We start from the raw sequence: 20598 nt of genomic DNA, 5'->3' as shown, positions 1-20598 counted from the left end.
AAAAAAAAATTCCCGCCAAATTAATTAATCTTTCAATTTTTATTAATTGAATGATTATGATAAATCCCTGGATTTGGAGATGTGAATATTTTTTTTTCACTTCTCGCAGATGATTTCACAAAACAATGGAATGCGCAGGCGCGTGTTTCTGGAAGCACTTGAACCGACAATCAACATCTGGAGAGTCAGTAACACCAAAAATGCACAAGTGTGAGGTTTAGAATTTTTTGTCATGACATTTATCTTTTGTGGAAGTCTTTTAATTCAGGTTGACTGATACATCAATGACACGATGCATTAATTCGAGGAATTTGAGTTAATTCCATGGATATAAAAACGTCAGGGGAGACTGACAGGTTGACAGGGGTTAATATGGATGCAGGGAGTGAAGAGAAAAACTCATTTTGGTCCAGGTAATCCTTCAAGAATTTATTTTTCACCAATTGACAGTTTGTATAGTCGAGAATTGCTGGTTTTATTAGGTTATCCGTTTTCTTTTGTTCTAGTTATTCTATTGACAGTTTCTCAAGGCCCTCAGAACTCTATTAATTATTTAGCCCTGACGATGTCAGAGTTTTGTTTGTTAACAATGTTTCAATCGATTGTCTAGCAGCAGGTTATTGTCCGGATTAATTAAAATAAACAACCATTATTTATTGTTTCGAACTGGGAAGTTGTGAAATTCATAATTCTGGATAAACTTTTTTTTCGGCGCCAGTATTTTGACGATATCTTCGAATTGAAGAGAGATACTGATAATTCCATCGATACCTTTTTTGTAGCTCTCATTTAGCTCTAGAAAAAATATATCAATCATAAAGCCATTATCTCCCTTCATTTCGTAGATATGAGCTAAAGAGTCATGTAAAAAAAATGTCATTCTTGTGTCCGTTCGATTTTTACAGTTTGGATTGTTCATACAGGTAATAATATAATAATAATATTGCATAGGATAATTTAATATTGTAATTTACAGAAGGGAGAGAAAACGTTGGTTCATCTCACTATTATGTGGCACATGTTTACTTTACGCAACGAGGACATCAGTGCCTCTGCTGATGCCCGTAATAAGTAAAGAGAGAAAATTAAGTAAAGCAGACTCTGGTATAATTCTCTCGAGCTTCTTCTGGGGCTACACCCTGACCCAGGTGGCAAGTGGATACATCAGCGACAGAATTGGAGGGCAGAAGATTATGTGGATTGCAGCCCTTGGCTGGTCCTTCACTACATTTACCCTTCCAAATGTCATCGAGGAGTTTTCCAGTGGTGATCACTACGTCGAGATCATAGCAATGGCCAGAACAATAACTGGGGCCTTCCAGGGTATGCATTTCCCCAGTGTAATAAGTCTTACGAGTCAGCACCTCGATGAGTCAGAGAGGGCCTCATTTTTTGGATTACTCACGTCAGGATCAGCCCTTGGAACACTCCTCACTGGATCTCTTGGCTCTTATTTGCTGGTGAAATTCAGCTGGGCTGTGGTCTTTCAAGTATTAGGTAATTATTTATTATCGATTCGATATGGGATTGATTATAAATCATTAATTGGTCGTTTACAGGTAGTCTAGGTTTACTTTGGACGTTATTACTTTATTATCAAACACTTAATGCTCAAAGGAGGAGAACAACATCGAGAAATTCAAGAGAATCCAGCAAGAGTCTACCCTGGAGAGAGCTCTGGTCGAAATCGCCTTTCTGGTACACAAATGCCACTCCACGAATTACTTATTACTCGATAATTCGATTAATTGATCATTTTTATGTCTAGGTCTTGTGTATTCGCTCATGCCTGTCAGAATAATTGTTTCTTCGTTTTACTCTCGTGGATGCCAACGTACTTTCATGATACCTTTCCAGACGTGCCAGTAGGACTCCTATTACTACTATTATTACAAATTTCTGCATTTAATTTACTGCATTCATTAATTTTCACTTGTTTACTTTATCTCCAAGATAATTTCGTAATTAACGTAATTAATTTAGTATTGAACAATAATTTCGTTTGATTCAATATTTTCATGCTGTTTTTAGAGTTGGGTGATGAATATGGTACCCTGGCTTTCTTTATTTCCCTGCACTTTCCTGGGGAAAATACTCTCCGAGAGGTTAATTACTGCTGGGTACACAGTCACAGCGACGAGAAAAATCGTGGAAACTATTTGTTTTGTAACTCAAGCCGTTAATTTACTTATATTAGGTAAATAGAGATGAGTAAGAGACTTTCAGTCTCTCAGTTGTTTTCACATTTTAATATGATGTAATTGGATGAATTTAATTATTTTTACGAATTGATTTTCGCGTAATGCGACAATTTTTGTTACAGCAACAGTTGAAACATTCCAAAGTGCAATGCTCTGTCTAATGTTTATAATCGGTGGCACGGGGTTTCATAATACAGCAATTGCTGTGAATCCATCAGACTTGGCGCCGAAGCACTCAGGGAGTGTCTTTGGTCTCATGAACTCAGTCGGCGCAGTTCCGGGTATGAAACCATAATTATCAGCTCATCTGCGAAATTCATTATTTTATTTGCACGAGGAAATTACTGGATTATTTGCCAACCCCTCAATCTCGTGGTTTCACCGAAAGATATTCATTAATCTGCGGTCTATAAATTTTTTTCACTGAAATTACAAACTTTCTCATAAAATTCCTCCAAATTTTCCAAATATTCCATATTTTTATGTTTTATTTTTCAATTATTCATTTATTAATTAGTTCTGCAGCTTTTTACCATTTCCCATTTTTATTCAGATTATTAGATTTTTTGAGATTATTCTTCACTTCGATTACAATAATAAAATCCATAATTCATGAGTTATTCGTTGATTCTAGGATTCTTAGGCGTTTACCTAGCTGGTTACATCCTCCATATGACCCACAGCTGGGCCGCAGTATTTGTTTTAACAGCCTTTATCGACATTCTGGGCTGCGCCGTTTATCTAACATTTGGTTCCGGCCAGGCGATTATATGAGAGTACGCGTGACGATGTCAAAAAATTTTGTACATACTTAACTTAATTGAATAAATTTGTAAATTAGTAAATGGTAAGGCAAAACGATTATTTTATTATCTATTTCTTACAAAATTCAATTTACTCAATCATTTGTTCACCAGCGTCTTCGACATGTAAGGCCCATCCAACTCGTATCCCATTTTTCTGTAATAATTTCTCGTTCCAACTCCTGGAAATAAAAAAAAAACAATTTATTGTACAACAATTTACCCGCAAAATGCAAAAATCAGACAAATCGATATTTGAATATATGAAAATTCAATTCAATTCACAAATAACAAAATAAACAAACGAAACAAGATATTTATATATTGAATAAATTTTCAAAAAAAAAAAAAATGAATAGTCCTGGAAGATCTGGAGTGGTAAAAAATTATTTCAATAGCAAAAACTGACCAGAAATAACTGCAATTTTAACAGATCCATGTTCTTCCCTGGCGATTCTCTCAGCCTCTTCCATCAGCAGCATTCCGAATCCCTGATGTTGAAATTTCGTTGGATCCCTGGCATTAACTGGCACAACACTGCCATAAACATGCAACTCCCTGACAATAGAGCATCGACCCTTGAGTTCACTCCTAAAAGTATCACTGGAGCACATCCTGAGCCTGAGAAGTCCCACAAGAATATCCTGAGTTGGATCCTCATAAGACAAAAAAGTCTCCCACCCATTATTAGCCACATAGTCCCTCCTGATGAGCTCCACCTCGTGCGGCTGAACTTTATTATGAATCTCCTGGATGCCAACCTCCCTGGTCCTGACATCCCTGCAGTCTGTGCCAAAATCCTTCATCCTGGCGAGAGCAAGCTCTCTGAGATTTCCATGTTCAACCCCAGAGCTCACCAGAGGCATTGGAATATCTCTCTGCACTCGATAGACCCTCGTCCAGGGTGGAATGAGGGCTAGAATCCTAGCAATTAAATCAACCAGAGTGCTGGGGGGATAGCTCTTGTATCTTCCTGTCTTCCATAGCTCATAGAGTCCAGTTCCCCTGATAACGAGTGTCGGATAGATCTTCAAACCGTCAGCCCTGAACGCTGGATTCTCGAAGAACTCCATGAACTGCTCGATGTCTCTCTCGATGTCCACGTTAGGAAGATCAGGCATCATGTGGGCGATAACTTTGAAACCTGCGTCCTTCGACAGCTGAAAACTCTCGCATACAGCCCTGACAGTGTGACCCCTATTCGTGTCCCTCGCCACATCCTCGTACACCGACTGAACACCAATTTCCAATCTTGTACAGCCATACCTCAGCATGTCCGACAGGTGCTTCTTCAGGCAATAGTCAGGACGTGTTTCTATGGTTATCCCAATGCATTTTGTCTTGCTGCGCTCTGAGAAACGCACTGCCTCGTCCACGTCGTGGCTCAGGTGGCCTGAGAGGGCGTCATGTAGATTCCTGATGAAGTAATCCCTGTAGTCCTCTGGGAGAGACATGAATGTCCCTCCCATCACTATGAATTCAATCTTGTCGACACTGTGGCCCAGTTGTTTCAGCTGGAGATGTGAAAAAGGGAATTAGCTGGTGATTATTTTTTAGGGTGAGGATAATTACTTGATCAACACGATGTCTAGTCTGGAGGAAAGGGTCGTAACGAGCTCTGATGGCTCTCATGGACGTGGGCTCATATCCCGTATAGGATTGGGTTGAATACTCGAAGTCTGAATCAGGACCTCCAGGACAGTAGACACAGATGTTTCCTGTCATGTTGATGTGAGGGCATCTGTGAGGCTTGCACATCACTGCAACCACTGCTATCTGGAAGAAAACATTAATTAGGATTTTTTTTTTCGAAACAGAGGATCTCGTACTGACTCCACTGGCTGTTCTGATTGGTTTAGCTTTCAACTTTGGCAGCAATTTGCTCTTGGCATCGATGGGAACTGCTGCTATGATGTCAACGAGCCTTGGCGATGACGACAATCCGTATTTCGATGATATTCTCGTTTTTAATTTGTTCAAGTCGACGTCTCGGTGCTCGTTGTGCGCAACTAGCAATTCCTGGATTATTTCTCCAATCGTCATCACCATTCGCTCCTCTTTCGTCTCCACAAATTCTGTAAATAAAAAATATAATGTCATGCAATACAAACAATTCAATGTATTTCTTGAAGACATTTAGGAAATAATCTGTGATTTTTTTTAGGTTAAATATTCATTTGGCAATTTCAAATGTTAATTGTTGAAATTGCACTAGGACTCACCTCTTTTTTTTCTCGTCATAACTGGGCCTCGAGTTTAATTATTTTATAAAAATCTTGGGGGGCACTATTTTTTATTTGGAGAAATCTGCGAGAACTTCACGTGCTGGACGTGTGGTAGACAGATTGTATGGAATGAGGAATGATTTCTGGTCTGTTGAGACAGTGTCTGAAGCTGATTGCAGGCAGTCGGTTCTCTCCTCGAGAGATCAGGAATTTGACGTCATCATCGCTGATCAAGACTGATTTTCCAGCATTCAGGGGAATTCATACGACTGGAAACCTATCGTCTACCAATTTCAAAGTACAATTTCACTAAAAAAATCCTCAAATATTTTTTCAAAGACACTCTAACCTAGAATTTTTACTAACAATCTGATTTTTATTTCAGATGTCAGAAATTACGTTGGTTTCGAATAATAAATGCTTCGGGGGGTGGCAGAAGGTATTCTCCCACGACAGGTGAAAAATTAATGATCATTTTAATTAGAAATCTAAAATTGTCAATATTTTTGGTTTTAAAAATTCCATTATCACAGTATCTTCTAGACCTGACCCTCGGGGTCAGGGTAAAAACAACAATTTTTTTCACAAGATTTTTCACCTCAATTTATGTGAAATCAATCATTAGTTGAAGGAAAAATGTTTTTTTTGTAAACAAAAGTCGCTTTTCTCCCCCCAAAAAATTATTTTTATTGCAAAATTACTATATCAATAATTTTTTAATATTAATATTTTTTTGGTGGAGAAAAAAAAATTTTTTTATTGCAAAATTATTATATTAATAATTATTTAATAACAATATTTTTTTAGCGGAGTGACTAAAAAACCGTTTTCCTCTGCGACTTTGATTATTATTATTGTTATAATTTTTAGTTCAGAATTAAAATGCAAGATGAACTTTGGAATTTATCTTCCACCCCAAGCCGAATTCGAGTCTCTCCCAGTGATCTACTGGTTGTCAGGACTCACCTGCACAGAGCAAAACTTCATAACAAAATCTGGAGCCCAGCGTTATGCCTCTGAGCATAGAGTTGTCCTGGTTATTCCTGACACGAGCCCGAGGGGTGAGGATGTGCCCAACGACAAGGCCGACGACCTTGGACAGGGTGCAGGATTCTACCTGGATGCCACCCAAGAGCCATGGAAAAATAATTATCGGATGTACAGTTACATCACGAAAGAACTGCCGTCTCTGGTGAACAGTAATTTCCCAGTGATACCTTCGAGGCAGTCCATCATGGGTCACAGGTGATTAAAGAATAAATTTTAATAATTCTAACGATTACAGCGGTAATTATCCTAATTATTATTTTTATTACTCTGGGGTTAAAAGGACAGGACATTAAACATTTTTGCAGTATTAATTTTTCATATTTATCTATTCAAACAAAGATGAATAAATAAAAGTATTTGGCGATCAAGTGATTCACAGACATGACATTTCAATTTTTTCATTTAATAATTAATTGACGAATTAATTAATTAGTATGGGAGGCCACGGGGCTCTGATCTGCGCCTTGAAGAATCCCGGAATGTACACAACAGTCTCTGCATTCGCTCCCATCGGCAATCCAATTGAAAGTGCTTGGGGAAAGAAAGCCTTTTCGTCGTATCTGGGAGATGATGAGGAGTCGTGGAAGGAGTGGGACGCAACGCACCTCGTGAAATCGTATTCAGGACCACCCCTGAGTATCCTGATAGATCAGGGTAAAGCCGACGGTTTCATCTCGCAGTTGCTACCTGACAATCTCCTGTCAGCTTTCAAAGATGCTGGTGTGACTCTCATCCTGAGAATGCAAGAGTCATACGACCACAGCTACTTCTTCGTCTCGACCTTCATGGACGACCACGTGAGACATCACGTCAAGTACCTCGAGAATTGAACGTCACGCTCCGCTGATTTATCATCCAGTTTACGAATTTATCGAATAATGTTTCCACTTTATACAATAATAACCAAAAAACCACGAGGAATTGGTGAAAAATTAACAGTTTTATTTATCGATGGATTTTGGTCAATACTCCGGTGAAAACTTGCTCGTTATTTAATTTATAAAAATAATTTCAACGATTACCGAGTCTTCTTTGGATCACGAAAGCTGTGCCAGAACATCAGGACAGGATCTCGTTTCTGCCAGAGATTGGTGGAGCCCCACGTGTGCCAGAATCTGAATAAAATAATTCATATTTCATTAATTAATTTAATTAGTTAATCAATTATTTATGGTGCATATTGAATTCATTAATTAGGTACTCACATTCCCCAGAGAGCTCCACCCAAATGAGCTGCATGATCGAAAAACCTCCAGCCAAGGACACAGCCCAATGTGTCCATAGTCAGAAGCCCTTTCAATGCCTAAAATCGAAAATTAGTTGAAATTTATTTCCACCAGCTCTCAAGATGTTCTGAATAACTCACGTATCCAGCAGTGAATCCAAACATCGGTAGAAAGACTATGGCAACTTTCAGGTCTGGATACTGCATGCAAATGTACGAGACAGTTCCCATAATTGCTCCAGACTGAAATAATCAAAACACAAATAGAGAATTGCTCTTTAATTACGTATATAAATAATAATTTTTGCTGATAAATTAGCAATGAATAAATTACGGATTGAAAAAATTGTCAGATAACGAGTTGAGGTACCGCAAAAAATCCAAAATTTCAATTTCAAGGATTACAATTATTCCACATGGAAGCAAAACATTTTTAGAATGGTAATAATTAATAGAGGATAGAATTTTAAGGATTATTCGGTGATTTTTAAGAGTTCTACAGAAAATCGAAAATAGTGGCTCCGAAATGATTTGAATGCTGAAAATAAAATAAATTCTCTGAACTTACTGCACCAAGTGATAGCCCAGGTCGCCCCAGGGCAATTTTGTACAGATGACTAGCTAGATTAGAGACGACACCACTCGTCAAATAAAGTGCGACGAATTGCTCTCGTCCTAGTGTGGGAATCGCCATTGTGCCAAAGCTATATAATACATACATATTGACACCTAAATGGAGTGCAGAACTGTGGGAAAATGTTGAGAGGAGCATGGGCCAACAGACAGCCTCTAAAAAACGAGTGGAGCATTAGAGAAAAAAATTTCAGATAGCTCCAGGTGATTACAGGTCGTATTTCTTACTGGAGGAGGGATTCGAGCAGAAGTATCGAACCATTGTGTTCTTCAGGGATGGTATCCTCCAGCCCAGGAAGACGACGACGTTTAAAAAACATATGGGAGCGAATACTCGTTGGCTCTCTGACAGACCTCGCCACCAGGTCTCCATTTCCCCTCTCCATCCGGTCCTCTGTGAATAATATTCATCAATTATTCCAATAATTCAATCCATCAAATTATTAATTATGAATTAATTGTGAATTGTTTGTCGTCTATCAGATTTTCCTTTAGGAAGAAATAGTGGAGACGTACGTTAACTCTCCATTGCTGAAATCGATTTTTTACTTTGATTGCATGACTTCGGACCCTCTCGTACTCCCATATCGTCGCTCCAATGTGTACTGCACCCCCAAACTGCAAAATTAATAAACAAATTATAATAATATAAACAATAATAAACAGTCTTCATGAATATCGATTTATCTCAGAACCCGTTAACCTTACGACGAAATATTAAGAGATATTTTACGTGGGGAATTATATCAGCTACAAAAAAGTCTAATGATACGTCAAAATTTAATCATCTCCACGAGAACAAATTCATCATTGAGGATTAATTAAGGATTAAGTAAGGATTAATTGAGGATTTAAAAATTTGACCTACGAGGATAGTAAAGCCTAGAGGTTTCCAGAGTTGTCCCCCAGCTTGAATTTCACCCCCAAGACCCTCTGAAATAGCAGAACGTTCACCAGCCCTCAATCTCTTGAATCCCCGGGTCCACCTGGAGGTGTTGGGAACTTCCAGCAATGTCCTGTGCCCCTGTCCCCTCGTAAACAAACTGAAACATCCCCGAGAATAAATAAAAATCCTCAAAAAAAAATGATGCAATGAGGTGCATAACCTCTACCACATCAAAACCATCAAGGAATAAATATCACATACCACTTCCCAGGGGTTTCCCCAAGCCACAAAATCGTCCTCAACGCCATGATCTCAAAATGTCTTCACGTAATCACCAGATAAATCATCACGTCCCCAAAAACCACAAAAAATTACGACAAAATATTTGATCTTCCTCTAAATCACGCACCCATTTTGCCCCATGCTAAATCGATTATTTCCATATCGTCAAAAAACTCGAACTGTCTCGAACACTTCATATCGACAAAAAAATCAATCTGAAAATTTTCCACATATTTCGAAAACCGCCAAATCCCATTCAATTCACCGCCCAAAAAAAAAATAAAATAAATCATTTAATGTATTTATTAATAATTAAAAATTGTATTGTTCCGTTAATTTTTCCAATTTCCATTTTTTCTATCGAAAACTGGAGTTTGAGGATAATCGAGATATATATATGTATCGATACTCGAAAAAAAATCGAGAAGAACGAAATGAAACCACTGAATCCCTCGGCAATGGCGTCGATGGTGGTTCCAGTGGAATTCCTGGGTTCGTCCTTATACCCCTCATCGTCCCCATCCAACCTGTGAGAACAATGTAATCAATAACGAACAATCACGAGACAACACAAGCGACGATAAAAAAAATAATTCTCTCACCTGAACCCCTAAAAGATGACAATTATCTGAGTGAAGGTTATGTACGCTCTAAACGTCAACACAAAAGTGAAATAATCTCCCCAAAGAATAAAAAAATAAATAAATAAAAGCCCCCAGGTGATAATAAGTCGGTCAAATGATTAGTCCCTCGTGATAAGTGTCAAGTGTAATTGAATAATTGATATAATGATGGGTATATTGTATGAGAAAAGGCCCCTGAAGAGGCCCCGATTGGGCCCACCAGATGTTTATCCCCAGGAGCCAAAGCAGAAGGAGGACGAGTTGACCCTGACAAACGTAAAACACGGTTTTGCCACGACAACATCATTGTCCGATGAATTTGGTACAGCTAGACACTGCAATGTCACTGCTGCCAAGGTCGGTGCTTATTTCAATGCCATTCTTGCTAAGAAAGAGGAACTAGCGACGATGCCAGACACTGGTAGAAAACGCCAGCAGATGAATACTAAAGACAATTTCTGGCCAGTGACAGCAAGAACGAAAAATCAGATTGAAACTTGGTTTAAAGATTTATCTGGTTGCAAACCTCTGGTGACACTGGCGAAGAAAGCACCAAATTTCAACAAGAAGGAGGAGATATTCATGACTCTGTGTGAGTACCAAGTGCCAATGCTGAGGGCTGCGTGGTTTATTAAATTGAGTTCTGCTTACACTGTTGCGGTGTCGGAGTCTAAACTGAAGAAGAGACAGCTGCCAGATCCAACGACAGAGTGGACTGGAACTCTTATTAAATTCCTGAAGGATCAGCTCTCGAAGATATCCGAGTACTATCACTCTGGTAATCCCCTGCATCATCCCTCGACCACACCACCCACGATAAATGGCTCGTGCAGTTCCTCCAGTAGCAGTACAACACCAACATCCACGTCAAATCCACCAGCTTCCAATCCAAATTCCTCGAGCACTACCTCGAATGGTAGTACAACGGGTAATGGTACCCCCTCGATGAACCCATCGACTCCAAACTCGAGTCAACAGTCAACTCCAACTCCATCGATGAACGACGAGCACAGATTGGCCTTGAAGCAGTGGCACTACTGCGTCCAACTAGCGAAATACATGTTTGAAGAGGGTCTCCTGGATCGTCAAGAGCTCCTGCAGTGGATTCTGGAGCTCCTCGATAAGATGCGCTCTGCACCATCAGAGGATGGAATTCTCAAGCTACTGCTGCCTCTGGCACTGCAGTACGTCGAGGAATTTGTGCAATCAGAGCTGTTGGCTAGAAGACTGGCATATCTCTGCTGCAGAAAGCTCGCCCATATGCTGAGTAATATCGACATTAATTCGTCGCCACAGAGCCCATTGGTGTCCCAGGTTAAGTCGGAAATTGGAAAAGATGGGCTGCCACCACAGTCTATGCCAAATTCCCTGGCTGTGGCTTTCAATGATTATTTATCCTGTCCTCATCATAGAGGAGTCATTTACTCTCTCTCTGCAATAATTCAGGTGATAATTCTGGAGTGTCCAACAGCCCTAGTCTGGAATAGCGTTGGTGAGGGTAAAGCACCGTCAGTTCTCAATGGTTCACCTCTGGATTATTTACCCTGTCCACCAGCTAGTCTCCCTTGTCCTCCATCAACGGCATCAAATCCCACGATGATGCAGCTACGAATGGCGCAGGAGAGCATCAGATTGCGTTCCCAAGCGGCTGAGGGCAGATGGTCTTGCGACAAGTGGCAGCAGAGTTCAGCTGGAATGACAACAACTAGAGTTCTAGCAGCATTAGATGCACTTGATCGTCATAGCTTCGACAGAATGGACGCTACAAACTCCCTGGACACTCTCTACTCGAAAATATTTACACCACCACCGAAAGAGACGAATAACGAGAGAGAACAAACTAAGACTGAGTACACACCCCAGCAGGACTCGGCTGTTGTCAATATACTGTGCGAGTGGGCAGTGTCTGCTGAACGATGGGGCGAGCACAGGGCAATGGCTGTTGCTAAACTCCTGGAGAAGAGACAGGCCGAAGTTACAGGCGAGAATAACGATGACAACGACAAGGACAGTGTCTGCAGCAATGGAAGTCCCCCGACTTTACCAATATTTCAACCACTCCTCATGAAATTTTTGGACACTGATGCACCCATTCAGGACAACTCTACACCCCAGACTAAAGCTCAATTCACGAATCTCGTTCATCTATTTTCAGAGCTCATTAGACACGACATATTCTCTCACGACGCCTACATGTGCACTCTCATATCCAGAGGGGATTTGATACAGGGACCCACAGCTAGTAAACCAGGTACACCTAGTAATCGTGATCCTATGGACGAGGACAGTCTTTTTCCGGGTATTGATCTCAAGCCCACGAAGCTTGAAGTCTCTGATCATGGGAGAATGGATCTGGATGACTCGAAGATTGACGACGATTTGGATAAAATATTGCAGCACATCAAGGAGGACCACCAGAACAGCATGGATGCACCAGACAGCCCCAAGGACGATCTAGGTGGCCATCCAGCTGAGGGACTAGAAGCTAAACCACCGACGAGCCCCAGTCGTCATTTATTGTACACAACGCACTTTCCTCTTCCCCAGGACGAGTCCTGCAGTCAGCACGACTGCAATCAAAGACACGTTCTTCTTTACGGAGTGGGTCGTGTCAGGGATGAGGCACGTCATGGTGTCAAGAAGATGACGAAGGAGGTGTGCAAATTATTTGGTAAAAAATTCAGTATTGACGTTGCTGAGGGGGGAAAAGTGAAGAAACACTCGAGGAATGAATTCAACTTCGAGGCAATAACCCAGAAATTTCAGAATCTCAGTTACTTTGATCAGCACGTGGTGACATGGCAGTGTGCAACGCAAGTTATTGAAATGTTAAATGTTTTTGCATTGTCTGGCTCGTCTTATCTACCTGTCCAGGAGCACGTGGCGTTTCTTTTCGATCTGATGGAGCTGGCATTGAATATCTACGGTCTCATCGACGTGTGCATTCAAATTCTGAAGGAACTCCCTGAAGTCGAGTCCCAGTTGTCCCTGAAGAACAGTCAACTCGTTAGAAGTTACACCACCAGTTTAACTCTGTACGTCGTTGGTGTACTCAGGAGATATCACTGCTGTCTTCTGTTGTCACCAGAGCAGACGACAGCTGTTTTTGATCTACTCTGTAAAGTTGTCAAGCACGTGTCGAATCCGAGTGACTGCAGCTCAGCTGAAAGATGCATTCTCTCTCAGCTGTACGATTTGTACTCCTCCTGCTCACTGCTGAAGAGTAAACCACATGGGGTCGAGGCTTTCAGCAATGCCTACCCCAAGATCAGAGCTGCACTGTACAGTGCAGTGCAGTTGACATCCTCGAATCATCCTTACAACTCTCAATTCATGGTGGATGTCTTCAACAGTCCTCGAAGGGGTGGAAAAATCGAGCCCCAGTGGGCAAGATCTCTCAATGAAACACCAGCCAACAGATATAGTTTCGTGTGCAATGCCATTGTCGCTGTCTGCAACGAGACAGATAATGATAAATTGAATGAAATTGCTATAACATGTGCTGAGTTAACAGCCTGCTGCAATGCCCTTAGTGCTGAGTGGCTTGGAGTGTTCAAGGCCCTCTGCTGCTCTGCCAATAGCTTTCCATTTTACATCGATGTACTCAATCAGGTTGACGTCCAGGATCTGAGCATCCACAATTCCCTGGCTGTCTTCATCTCCATTCTCATCGCAAGACACTGCTTCAGTCTCGAGGATTTTGTCCTCCACATCGCTCTTCCCTCTCTGGTGAGGGCCTGCAATGATGGCAGAGGAGATGCTGACACCGAGTCTGAATCCAGGGGTAGACTCACCTGTCACCTAGTGCTGAGGCTCTTCAAGACTGTGGAATGTCCTCAGCCATCCCTCTACTCAGTCAGTACGAGTCCTCATCCTCTACCCAGTGGTAATCCTCGGGGTTATAGCATAAAATTGAGTTGTGATCGTCATCTACTCGCAGCAACTCACAATAATATTCGAGTTGGACCCGTTCTGGCTGTTCTCAAGGCCATTCTGGTGGTGGGTGATGCAACAGCTGTTAAACAACCACCGAAAAAGCCAGATGTACCTCTCACCCACTCTGGAAAGGGTACAGGACCTGCGTCTGTTGGTCCAGGGGCTGGGGAGTTGTCTATCAGTCATATCCTGGGAACCAGTGACATTCATGGAGCTGGAGACGACCTGGGGCTCGATTTGGCGATGTCATCCTCGAGCAGCAGTGCTGGTATGACTGAGAATGTCAAGGGGCTCAGTGAATTTGCACAGCATGTGCTCAGACAGATCTGCAGCCAGGAGTGGGTTCTTGAGAAGTGTTTGCATAATCCTGAGGAGTTGTTTCACGTTGAGATGCTGTTGGATAATATGCTGTCACCTAAACAGGCACAGCGACTTCTGCATATGATCTGCTATCCTGACACACCTCCTGATGCTTTTCACGATCAAAGAACGCATATCACGAATATTCTGGAGAATCTGGAGCAGTGGAGTCTCAGAATGTCTTGGCTGGATCTTCAGTTGATGTACAAACAGTTCTCCTCTGGGTCCAGTGATTTATCCCTGTGGCTTGAGACTGTTGCCAAGGCAGCGATTGATGTATTTCAGTTGAATAATCCCACGAGTAATAAAGGGGACAAGAGATCTGGATCTATCTGGCTCGTGGCACCTCTGGTATCAAAATTACCCAGTGCTGTTCAGGGGAGAGTTCTCAAGGTGGCAGGCAATTCCCTGGAGTCTGGCAACTGGACGAAAGCAGGTCGTGAGCGACGTTCGAAGTCTCCATCTCTGTTCAATCACCAGCCATTCCTGTCTCTTGTCTTGACCTGTCTCAAGGGTCAGGATGACCAGCGGGAGGGTCTACTGACGTCCCTGCACTCTCAGCTGTCTCAATTCCTCAACACCACAAAAGACGAGAAAAATATGGCATCCGAGGATCCAAAATCCCGTGAGGTCCTCCAGGACGCTCTCCAATTGCGTTTCAGTCTAGTGGGTGGTGTCTTCGATACGATTCAACGAAATACCACAGTGACAATCGACTGGGCAATTCTCCTGGTGCAACTTGTGAGCTACGGAGTTATCGACTTGAACAACAACTCCGAACTCTTCACCACGGTAATCGATATGCTGGCGACATTAATTCACTCTACCCTAGTCTCCGATTCTCAATCGGAGAAGGATGAGAACAAGAAACACTACCAGAACCTCATGAAGAAGCTGAAGAAGGAGCTGGGGGATAAAAATTCCCAGAGTATTCAGTACGTTCGCCAGCTGCTGCCCCTTCCCAAATTGACGATGGAGGTGATCACGTGTGAGCCCGTGGGCTCCCTGACAGACACAAAGGGAAATAAAATCGCTGGATTCGACAGCATCGACAAGAAACAGGGCCTCCAAGTGTGCGATCACCAGAGAATATCCGCCTGGGAATTGCTGGAGGGCCACAAGAATCCAGCGCCCCTCTCCTGGACGTGGTTCAGAGCAGTGAGAATCGAGAGAAAACCCCTGACTTATCAGAGTGCACACAAGCTTCTGCGTTATCACACTCATAGTCAAATAAGATCAGCCAATCACTACCTGGATCCACCGCCTTTACCACCGGAGGATTTGGAGCCAGATAAGAAGGAAAATGAGCCAGGTAAAGCTGATACTCCTATGAGCGTTGATTCACCGAGTAGATTGGGTCCAATTATCAATGCTGGTGCTGGCAAGGGTAAAGCAATGAAGGTACCGAGGAGGCACAGGAGGAGTAAAGCACCAACACCAACGGCTGCTTTACCTCAGCAGATGCCACAGGCACCACCGATGCAGCAGATACCGTACAATCAGCAGACACAGCCACAGCCCCAGCCACAGGCACAGGCGCAGGTACAACCTGGTATGTTTCAACAGACAGCTCAACAGCAGCAGCAGTGGTATGCCAATCAGCAGGGTCCAGCGCAAACTCAGCAATACAGCTACAATCAGCAGATGGCACAGACACCTGTTGCTGGACCCAGGGATTATCGTCCTGGTATGAATAATCAGTCGAAACAGGCCTTGTCAAATATGTTGAGACATCGATTGCCTAATCAATTTGTTGGGGGACAGCAGCAGGCAAATGTACCAGTGGGTGGACCTGGTGGATTTCAGGGTATGCAGAGACAGCAGTTTATCAGACAACAGCTCAGATCAACTCATGGTGGTCCTGGTATCAATCAGCAGGGAATGTTTGCACCTCAGCAGCAGGCTAATATGTATGGAAATATGCAGCCAGGGATGAATCAGAGTTACACTGGGTATGGGGGACAGCAGATGATTGGACAGGGACAGCAGGCACAGGGACAGCATCAGAATCCGGGACATCAAGGACAGCAGCATCAGAGTGCACAGCAGCAGCAGATGATGCAGGCGCAGCAGCAGCAAGGAATGATGAATCAGCAGCAGAATATGATGTTTCAGAATCAGCAGATCATGGGGGGACAGAGGGGACAACAGGAGTACATGCAGCAACAGAGGATGCAGCCGAATGCTGGGCCAAGACCACCTTATTTACAAGCACCTAATGTCACCATGAATGCTATGGGTCCCATGGGGGGTGGAGTACAGAATCAACCTGCACCACCTTATAGACAGGCCGGGGGGAAGCCTGCTGGGGTTGGTGTCGCTGGAGGAGGTGTTGCTATGCAGCCAAATCAGCAGCAGTTCCAGCAGGTGAGTTTTCCAGGGAAAATTATTACTTTTGGAGTCTCCTGGTGTATGGAAATTGTTATCAGATAATTTTTCATTTGTCGAATTAGCAAATAATGGCGTTTAATGACAAATATTTTTAATTTTTAAACAGATGAATCAGAGGATGAGACAGCAATTAATGGCTCTGCAGCAGCAACAGGCTCAGCATGCCCAGGTACAACAGCAACAGCAGCAGACTGGTAATAATGGACAACCACCAACTCCTCAGCTCGTTGCACATCTCCAGAGGCACCTCACACAACCTCCACAGCATCCTTATCATAATCAACCCCCACCGTATTGATAAGTTCACTTATTTCGGATATTATTTTAGATGTATATTTATATATTTATAATCGATGACAAGTGATTGGAAATCATTTCTAATTTCTAATTATTATTCAGGAATTTTTTTTGTCTTGTTTTTCACGAGTTTTAATTGATGAGAATTTGGGGGTCAGTGAATTGTACAAACGTTGTAAACTCAATGGGCTATTGTATGAATAAAGATCATGAGTTGGAAGTCTAGATTTTTTGTTTGAAAATATTATTTATTTGCGTTTATTCTAGGGAGTACAAAATTGAGGGATTTACAGAGTTTTGAAAATTTAGGTCAACGTTTTCGATTCGCCTGCATTATCACGCAGCACAGGTGAATTAATTGGATGTATTCACTGCTGCCGTCTAATAATCTGTAGGCACATTCCTGGAACAATTGGAGTAATGACAATCGCATGGAATTAATTCAATTGAATTGTATCAATTTAATTACCCCTAGGTTCTCTCCGATGAAAGCTTTCTGGGTGTCACTGAACGAATCAGAAGATATTATTCTGTCACTGAGTTGCTCAATCAGTTGAGACGTGGAGTAAGCCTCTAGTAAAAATTCATCGACGAACTGCTCTACTTTCTTGAAGTCGTTACTTTCGCATACCTCGAGTAATTTTGCCAGCCATTTGTCTGGAATCACCTGTCACCAGAAGAATTTTGGTTGTAAAATAAAAACAAAATTGATAGTAAAAAGATGAAATGAAAAAGTAGAATTTTATAATTATGATAATTGATAGATCTCCAAAGCTATAAATTTTACGAGAAAATATAAAAAAATGGTTTCCCTCCAAAATTAAATTTTCTACAAAAAAGCCCTTTACGGTTTTCATCCTAAATTAATAGATCGCGATGATTCATTTACCCCAGTGACTTCGAGCACATCCTCGAGAGTGATCTCGATCCCCTTGCCCTTCAATCTAGTCACAGACTGGAGACAAGTGATAGCCCTTCGAAGATCTCCCCCAGAGGCATCAACCAGTTTCGTTAATACATATTTATCCGCCGTGATCTCTTCATTCTTGCAAATAAACTCCAGTCGCTCGATGATTTTCTCATGCCCCAGGGGTTTGAACCTGAATTTAGTACAACGAGATGTCAGAGGCTCGATGATCCTCGATACGTAATTGCAGATGAGGCAGAAACGAGTGCTGTGGGATTCCTTCTCCATCGTGCGACGAAGGGCTGATTGGGCTGCATGGGTCATACTGTCTGCTTCATCTAGGATCACGATTTTGAAGGGAGGACAGGGTTTTCCTCTGTAACACATCCATTTATTTATTCAACTCAATTAAATTCAATCGAATCGATTCAACTGAATTCAAGAACTACGAAAAATTCCTTTTCACAGCCTCAGAATATTTTTGATATCTTGCAGTTCACCGAAACACCATTGGCATTCCCCTAGACTATCAGACAATTATATGACATAATGAGAAGATTGAGGGATGGAAAATGGAGAAATGTACGCTCTTCACTCGTTAAAGTCTTTTTTTCGGGCTTTAATTCCTTGATTAGAGCAATTTTGGTGTCTAGTTGGTAATAAGGGTTTTAGAATCAACTTCGATCATACCCCTGAGAACAACGAGACTGAATCATTGGGGAATTCCCTGTGGTGGTTTCGGGTGAACCTCAAACCTTTTACTACATCATCATCGGCGGTTTCACGGTCTTCTCATCACTTTATTCTTAATTATGCAATTGTCAATCGAATTTTAATTCAGTGGAATTCGATTATTTGATGGTTTTGGGATTTTAAAGAATTTATTCTATTGAAATTAATTTAATGATTTAATGAATAGGTAATAGAAATAGGGGGAAATAATTAGGATTGCAGTTTTACAATTTTCAAATTATTTCATAATTTCTGTTGTTTGTGTTCATTTATTAATTATTTATTTATAGATTGAATGTTGTGGAAAATTGGAGAAAATTGGAAAATTGGATATTGATAAAAATTGTAAAGGGTCTGTTAACCCAGATTTATACTGGAATATTTAGATAGTGAGTTGTTATTTTATCAATGATAAGACTCACTCTGGTGTGGTGTTAGCTGCGGTTAATTGAGAAAACGTTTTGACCTTGTCCCTGACGACTTGAATCCCTCGTTCGTCCGAGGCATTGAGCTCGAGGATTCTCTGTTTGTACATATTACCGAATAGTTGTCTCGCAGCTGCGAGGATTGTACTAGTTTTTCCTGTGCCTGGGGGTCCGTAGAATAATAAATTTGGAAAATCTCCACCTGTCATGCACTGACGGAGGACTTCCACCACTTCCCCTTGCTCCACTACATCCTCGACGGTTCTAGGTCGGCTGGGAAAAAATGAAATCCACTTTTCAAATTATTATTTATTTTTTTATCGAAATTTTTAGCGTTGTGATTTATTTTATTTTTTACTATTTCTTGAGTTGCAATTGCGAAGTCGATTTTTGGGAAAAAAAAAATGTTTTGGAATTATTATTTTATCGGTTTTTTACTCAACGATTTGGCGATCAAATAAATATTCAAAATCAATTTTCCTTTGGGAAAAATCCATTTTCCAACGGTCACTCAAAAAAATATAAAAAAATTGTCAAAGTGGAATAAATCAAAGGGAAAAATTTTCCTTGATATTTCAATTAATTGAAGTATTAAATCAGATTATTGTTAATCATTGATTTATTAATTAATTATAATGAAAGATGCTATTTCAATCTTAAAAAAGAGAAAATGGGGAAATCTCTGTAATTTATTCTGCAAATTGTCGGGATTTATTGGACTGCAGGAATAGCCGAAACTTCAATTATTCAATTATTTATTTATAAATCTAACGGGCACTCACTATTTTTCAACCCAAGGAGGTGCAGCTGAATTTTTAATTTCTTTAGGACCTTTTGATGTCGAGGGTTTAGCCCCTCCACTGGATCCAACTTTTCCGGTCTTCAAAAATGCCTGCATTTCACGGAATTATAATTAATTAAGTTAATAAATTATTGAATGTGGTACTGAAGCCTTTCGTTCATTTCTTCTTGGTTAGAAAGCTGTTGACACTGGCGGTTCCCGCCAATTAAAAAATACCGTTAAATCAGAAAACTGACGTATCAATCTTAAAATCAAATAATTATTCAATAAATTCACGAAATAGTTATAAATATTCATGAATATTCACGAAGTCACAAATTTATCCGATAGGAATGATTAATCCATTTTAATAAATAATCCCCATTTTTAATTAATCTGAATTAATTAATTATTCATAAATATCATTAATCAATATTATGATATTATTGTTATCATTATTATTCAATTATATTATTATGATTATTGATATTAATGTTAATTTTTGTGATTTTGAAAATTTTATTGCTAATTTCATTTTTAAAATTTTTGAATTTTTATTTTAAAAATTCATTAGAGATTTATTTTAGGAATATTTTTTTCATATTAACGTAAATATCACTCATTAGTTGAAAATAGTAAATAATGATTAAATAATTGATTTATGAATATAGGAATTTCAATCAAATGTGTCTCAATCGTTTGGTAATTAAGAAAGAGAAAATAGAGACAATGAATGATATTTTAATGACTGTCCTGTGATGTGTGTGATCATGAATTTTTAAGAGAGTACTGCGATAAAATGTCATTATCTCGATAATAGCATTTGCTGTGATAATATTTT

The 20598-nt window shown here is 40.6% G+C and overlaps 6 protein-coding genes across 7 annotated transcripts in view; 3 read left to right on the top strand and 3 right to left on the bottom strand.

Annotated features, from left to right (window-relative positions):
• Positions 1-157: 157 nt before the first annotated feature.
• MFS18 (major facilitator superfamily transporter 18) lies at positions 158-3046 on the top strand. The gene is made up of 7 exons (XM_011314302.1): positions 158-413; positions 977-1497; positions 1560-1698; positions 1769-1865; positions 2032-2197; positions 2324-2482; positions 2836-3046. Exons 1-7 carry the CDS (start codon positions 325-327, stop codon positions 2973-2975), a joined length of 1311 nt encoding a protein of 436 aa, XP_011312604.1. The 5' UTR covers positions 158-324; the 3' UTR covers positions 2976-3046.
• On the bottom strand, positions 3040-5268 carry Elp3 (elongator complex protein 3). Its single transcript, XM_011314303.1, has 5 exons — positions 5227-5268; positions 4838-5079; positions 4577-4780; positions 3414-4518; positions 3040-3186 (listed from the first exon to the last, which is right to left on the bottom strand). Exons 1-5 carry the CDS (start codon positions 5243-5245, stop codon positions 3104-3106), a joined length of 1653 nt encoding a protein of 550 aa, XP_011312605.1. The 5' UTR covers positions 5246-5268; the 3' UTR covers positions 3040-3103.
• On the top strand, positions 5253-7123 carry LOC105272264 (S-formylglutathione hydrolase). The gene is made up of 4 exons (XM_011314304.1): positions 5253-5527; positions 5615-5685; positions 6100-6474; positions 6713-7123. Exons 1-4 carry the CDS (start codon positions 5366-5368, stop codon positions 7107-7109), a joined length of 1005 nt encoding a protein of 334 aa, XP_011312606.1. The 5' UTR covers positions 5253-5365; the 3' UTR covers positions 7110-7123.
• A 77-nt stretch (positions 7124-7200) lies between these two features.
• On the bottom strand, positions 7201-9375 carry rho-7 (rhomboid family intramembrane serine protease rho-7). The gene is made up of 8 exons (XM_011314301.1): positions 9285-9375; positions 9006-9180; positions 8654-8755; positions 8366-8531; positions 8073-8293; positions 7646-7747; positions 7485-7582; positions 7201-7394 (listed from the first exon to the last, which is right to left on the bottom strand). Exons 1-8 carry the CDS (start codon positions 9329-9331, stop codon positions 7298-7300), a joined length of 1008 nt encoding a protein of 335 aa, XP_011312603.1. The 5' UTR covers positions 9332-9375; the 3' UTR covers positions 7201-7297.
• Positions 9376-9648: 273 nt separating this feature from the next.
• Positions 9649-17137, top strand: kto (kohtalo). Its single transcript, XM_011314300.1, has 2 exons — positions 9649-16591; positions 16722-17137. The coding sequence occupies exons 1-2, from the start codon at positions 10094-10096 to the stop codon at positions 16911-16913; spliced, it is 6690 nt and encodes a 2229-aa protein (XP_011312602.1). The 5' UTR covers positions 9649-10093; the 3' UTR covers positions 16914-17137.
• Positions 17138-17145: 8 nt separating this feature from the next.
• The window catches only part of LOC105272258 (replication factor C subunit 4), a 4707-nt gene continuing 1254 nt past the window's right edge, over positions 17146-20598 (bottom strand). The window contains exons 2-6 of one of the 2 annotated variants that reach the window (XM_011314299.1): positions 19759-19868; positions 18974-19249; positions 17802-18195; positions 17382-17579; positions 17146-17315 (exon numbers count right to left, since the gene is read on the bottom strand). In XM_011314299.1, the coding sequence (XP_011312601.1) occupies positions 17223-17315; positions 17382-17579; positions 17802-18195; positions 18974-19185 (897 nt within the window). In that variant the 5' untranslated portion in view covers positions 19186-19249; positions 19759-19868 and the 3' untranslated portion in view covers positions 17146-17222. Of the gene's footprint in view, positions 17316-17381; positions 17580-17801; positions 18196-18973; positions 19250-19758; positions 19992-20598 lie in introns of those variants that run through there. The other variant, XM_011314298.1, reaches the window with a different exon arrangement.

Source organism: Fopius arisanus, unplaced genomic scaffold (assembly GCF_000806365.1).
Source record: "Fopius arisanus strain USDA-PBARC FA_bdor unplaced genomic scaffold, ASM80636v1 scaffold00152, whole genome shotgun sequence".
NCBI lineage: Eukaryota > Metazoa > Arthropoda > Insecta > Hymenoptera > Braconidae > Fopius > Fopius arisanus.
This window is presented reverse-complemented; position numbering and strand designations above follow the sequence as displayed.

Bases quoted from the DNA above. Each gene is read 5' to 3' on its own strand.
- MFS18 (XM_011314302.1), top strand. From the start codon at position 325: ATGGATATAAAAACGTCAGGGGAGACTGACAGGTTGACAGGGGTTAAT. The intron at 1,699-1,768 runs GTACACAAATGC...TTTTATGTCTAG, and splicing joins TGGTCGAAATCGCCTTTCTG to GTCTTGTGTATTCGCTCATG. The intron at 2,483-2,835 runs GTATGAAACCAT...CGTTGATTCTAG, and splicing joins CTCAGTCGGCGCAGTTCCGG to GATTCTTAGGCGTTTACCTA.
- rho-7 (XM_011314301.1), bottom strand. From the start codon at position 9,331: ATGGCGTTGAGGACGATTTTGTGGCTTGGGGAAACCCCTGGGAAGTG. The intron at 8,294-8,365 runs GTAAGAAATACG...CTCGTTTTTTAG, and splicing joins CTGCTCGAATCCCTCCTCCA to AGGCTGTCTGTTGGCCCATG. The intron at 7,748-8,072 runs GTAAGTTCAGAG...TGATTATTTCAG, and splicing joins CTGGGCTATCACTTGGTGCA to TCTGGAGCAATTATGGGAAC.
- kto (XM_011314300.1), top strand. From the start codon at position 10,094: ATGATGGGTATATTGTATGAGAAAAGGCCCCTGAAGAGGCCCCGATTG. The intron at 16,592-16,721 runs GTGAGTTTTCCA...ATTTTTAAACAG, and splicing joins ATCAGCAGCAGTTCCAGCAG to ATGAATCAGAGGATGAGACA.
- Elp3 (XM_011314303.1), bottom strand. The intron at 4,781-4,837 runs GTCAGTACGAGA...GTTTTCTTCCAG, and splicing joins CAATCAGAACAGCCAGTGGA to ATAGCAGTGGTTGCAGTGAT. The intron at 3,187-3,413 runs GTCAGTTTTTGC...TTTTATTTCCAG, and splicing joins TAAAATTGCAGTTATTTCTG to GAGTTGGAACGAGAAATTAT.
- LOC105272264 (XM_011314304.1), top strand. From the start codon at position 5,366: ATGATTTCTGGTCTGTTGAGACAGTGTCTGAAGCTGATTGCAGGCAGT. The intron at 5,528-5,614 runs GTACAATTTCAC...TTTTTATTTCAG, and splicing joins TATCGTCTACCAATTTCAAA to ATGTCAGAAATTACGTTGGT. The intron at 5,686-6,099 runs GTGAAAAATTAA...TATAATTTTTAG, and splicing joins AAGGTATTCTCCCACGACAG to TTCAGAATTAAAATGCAAGA.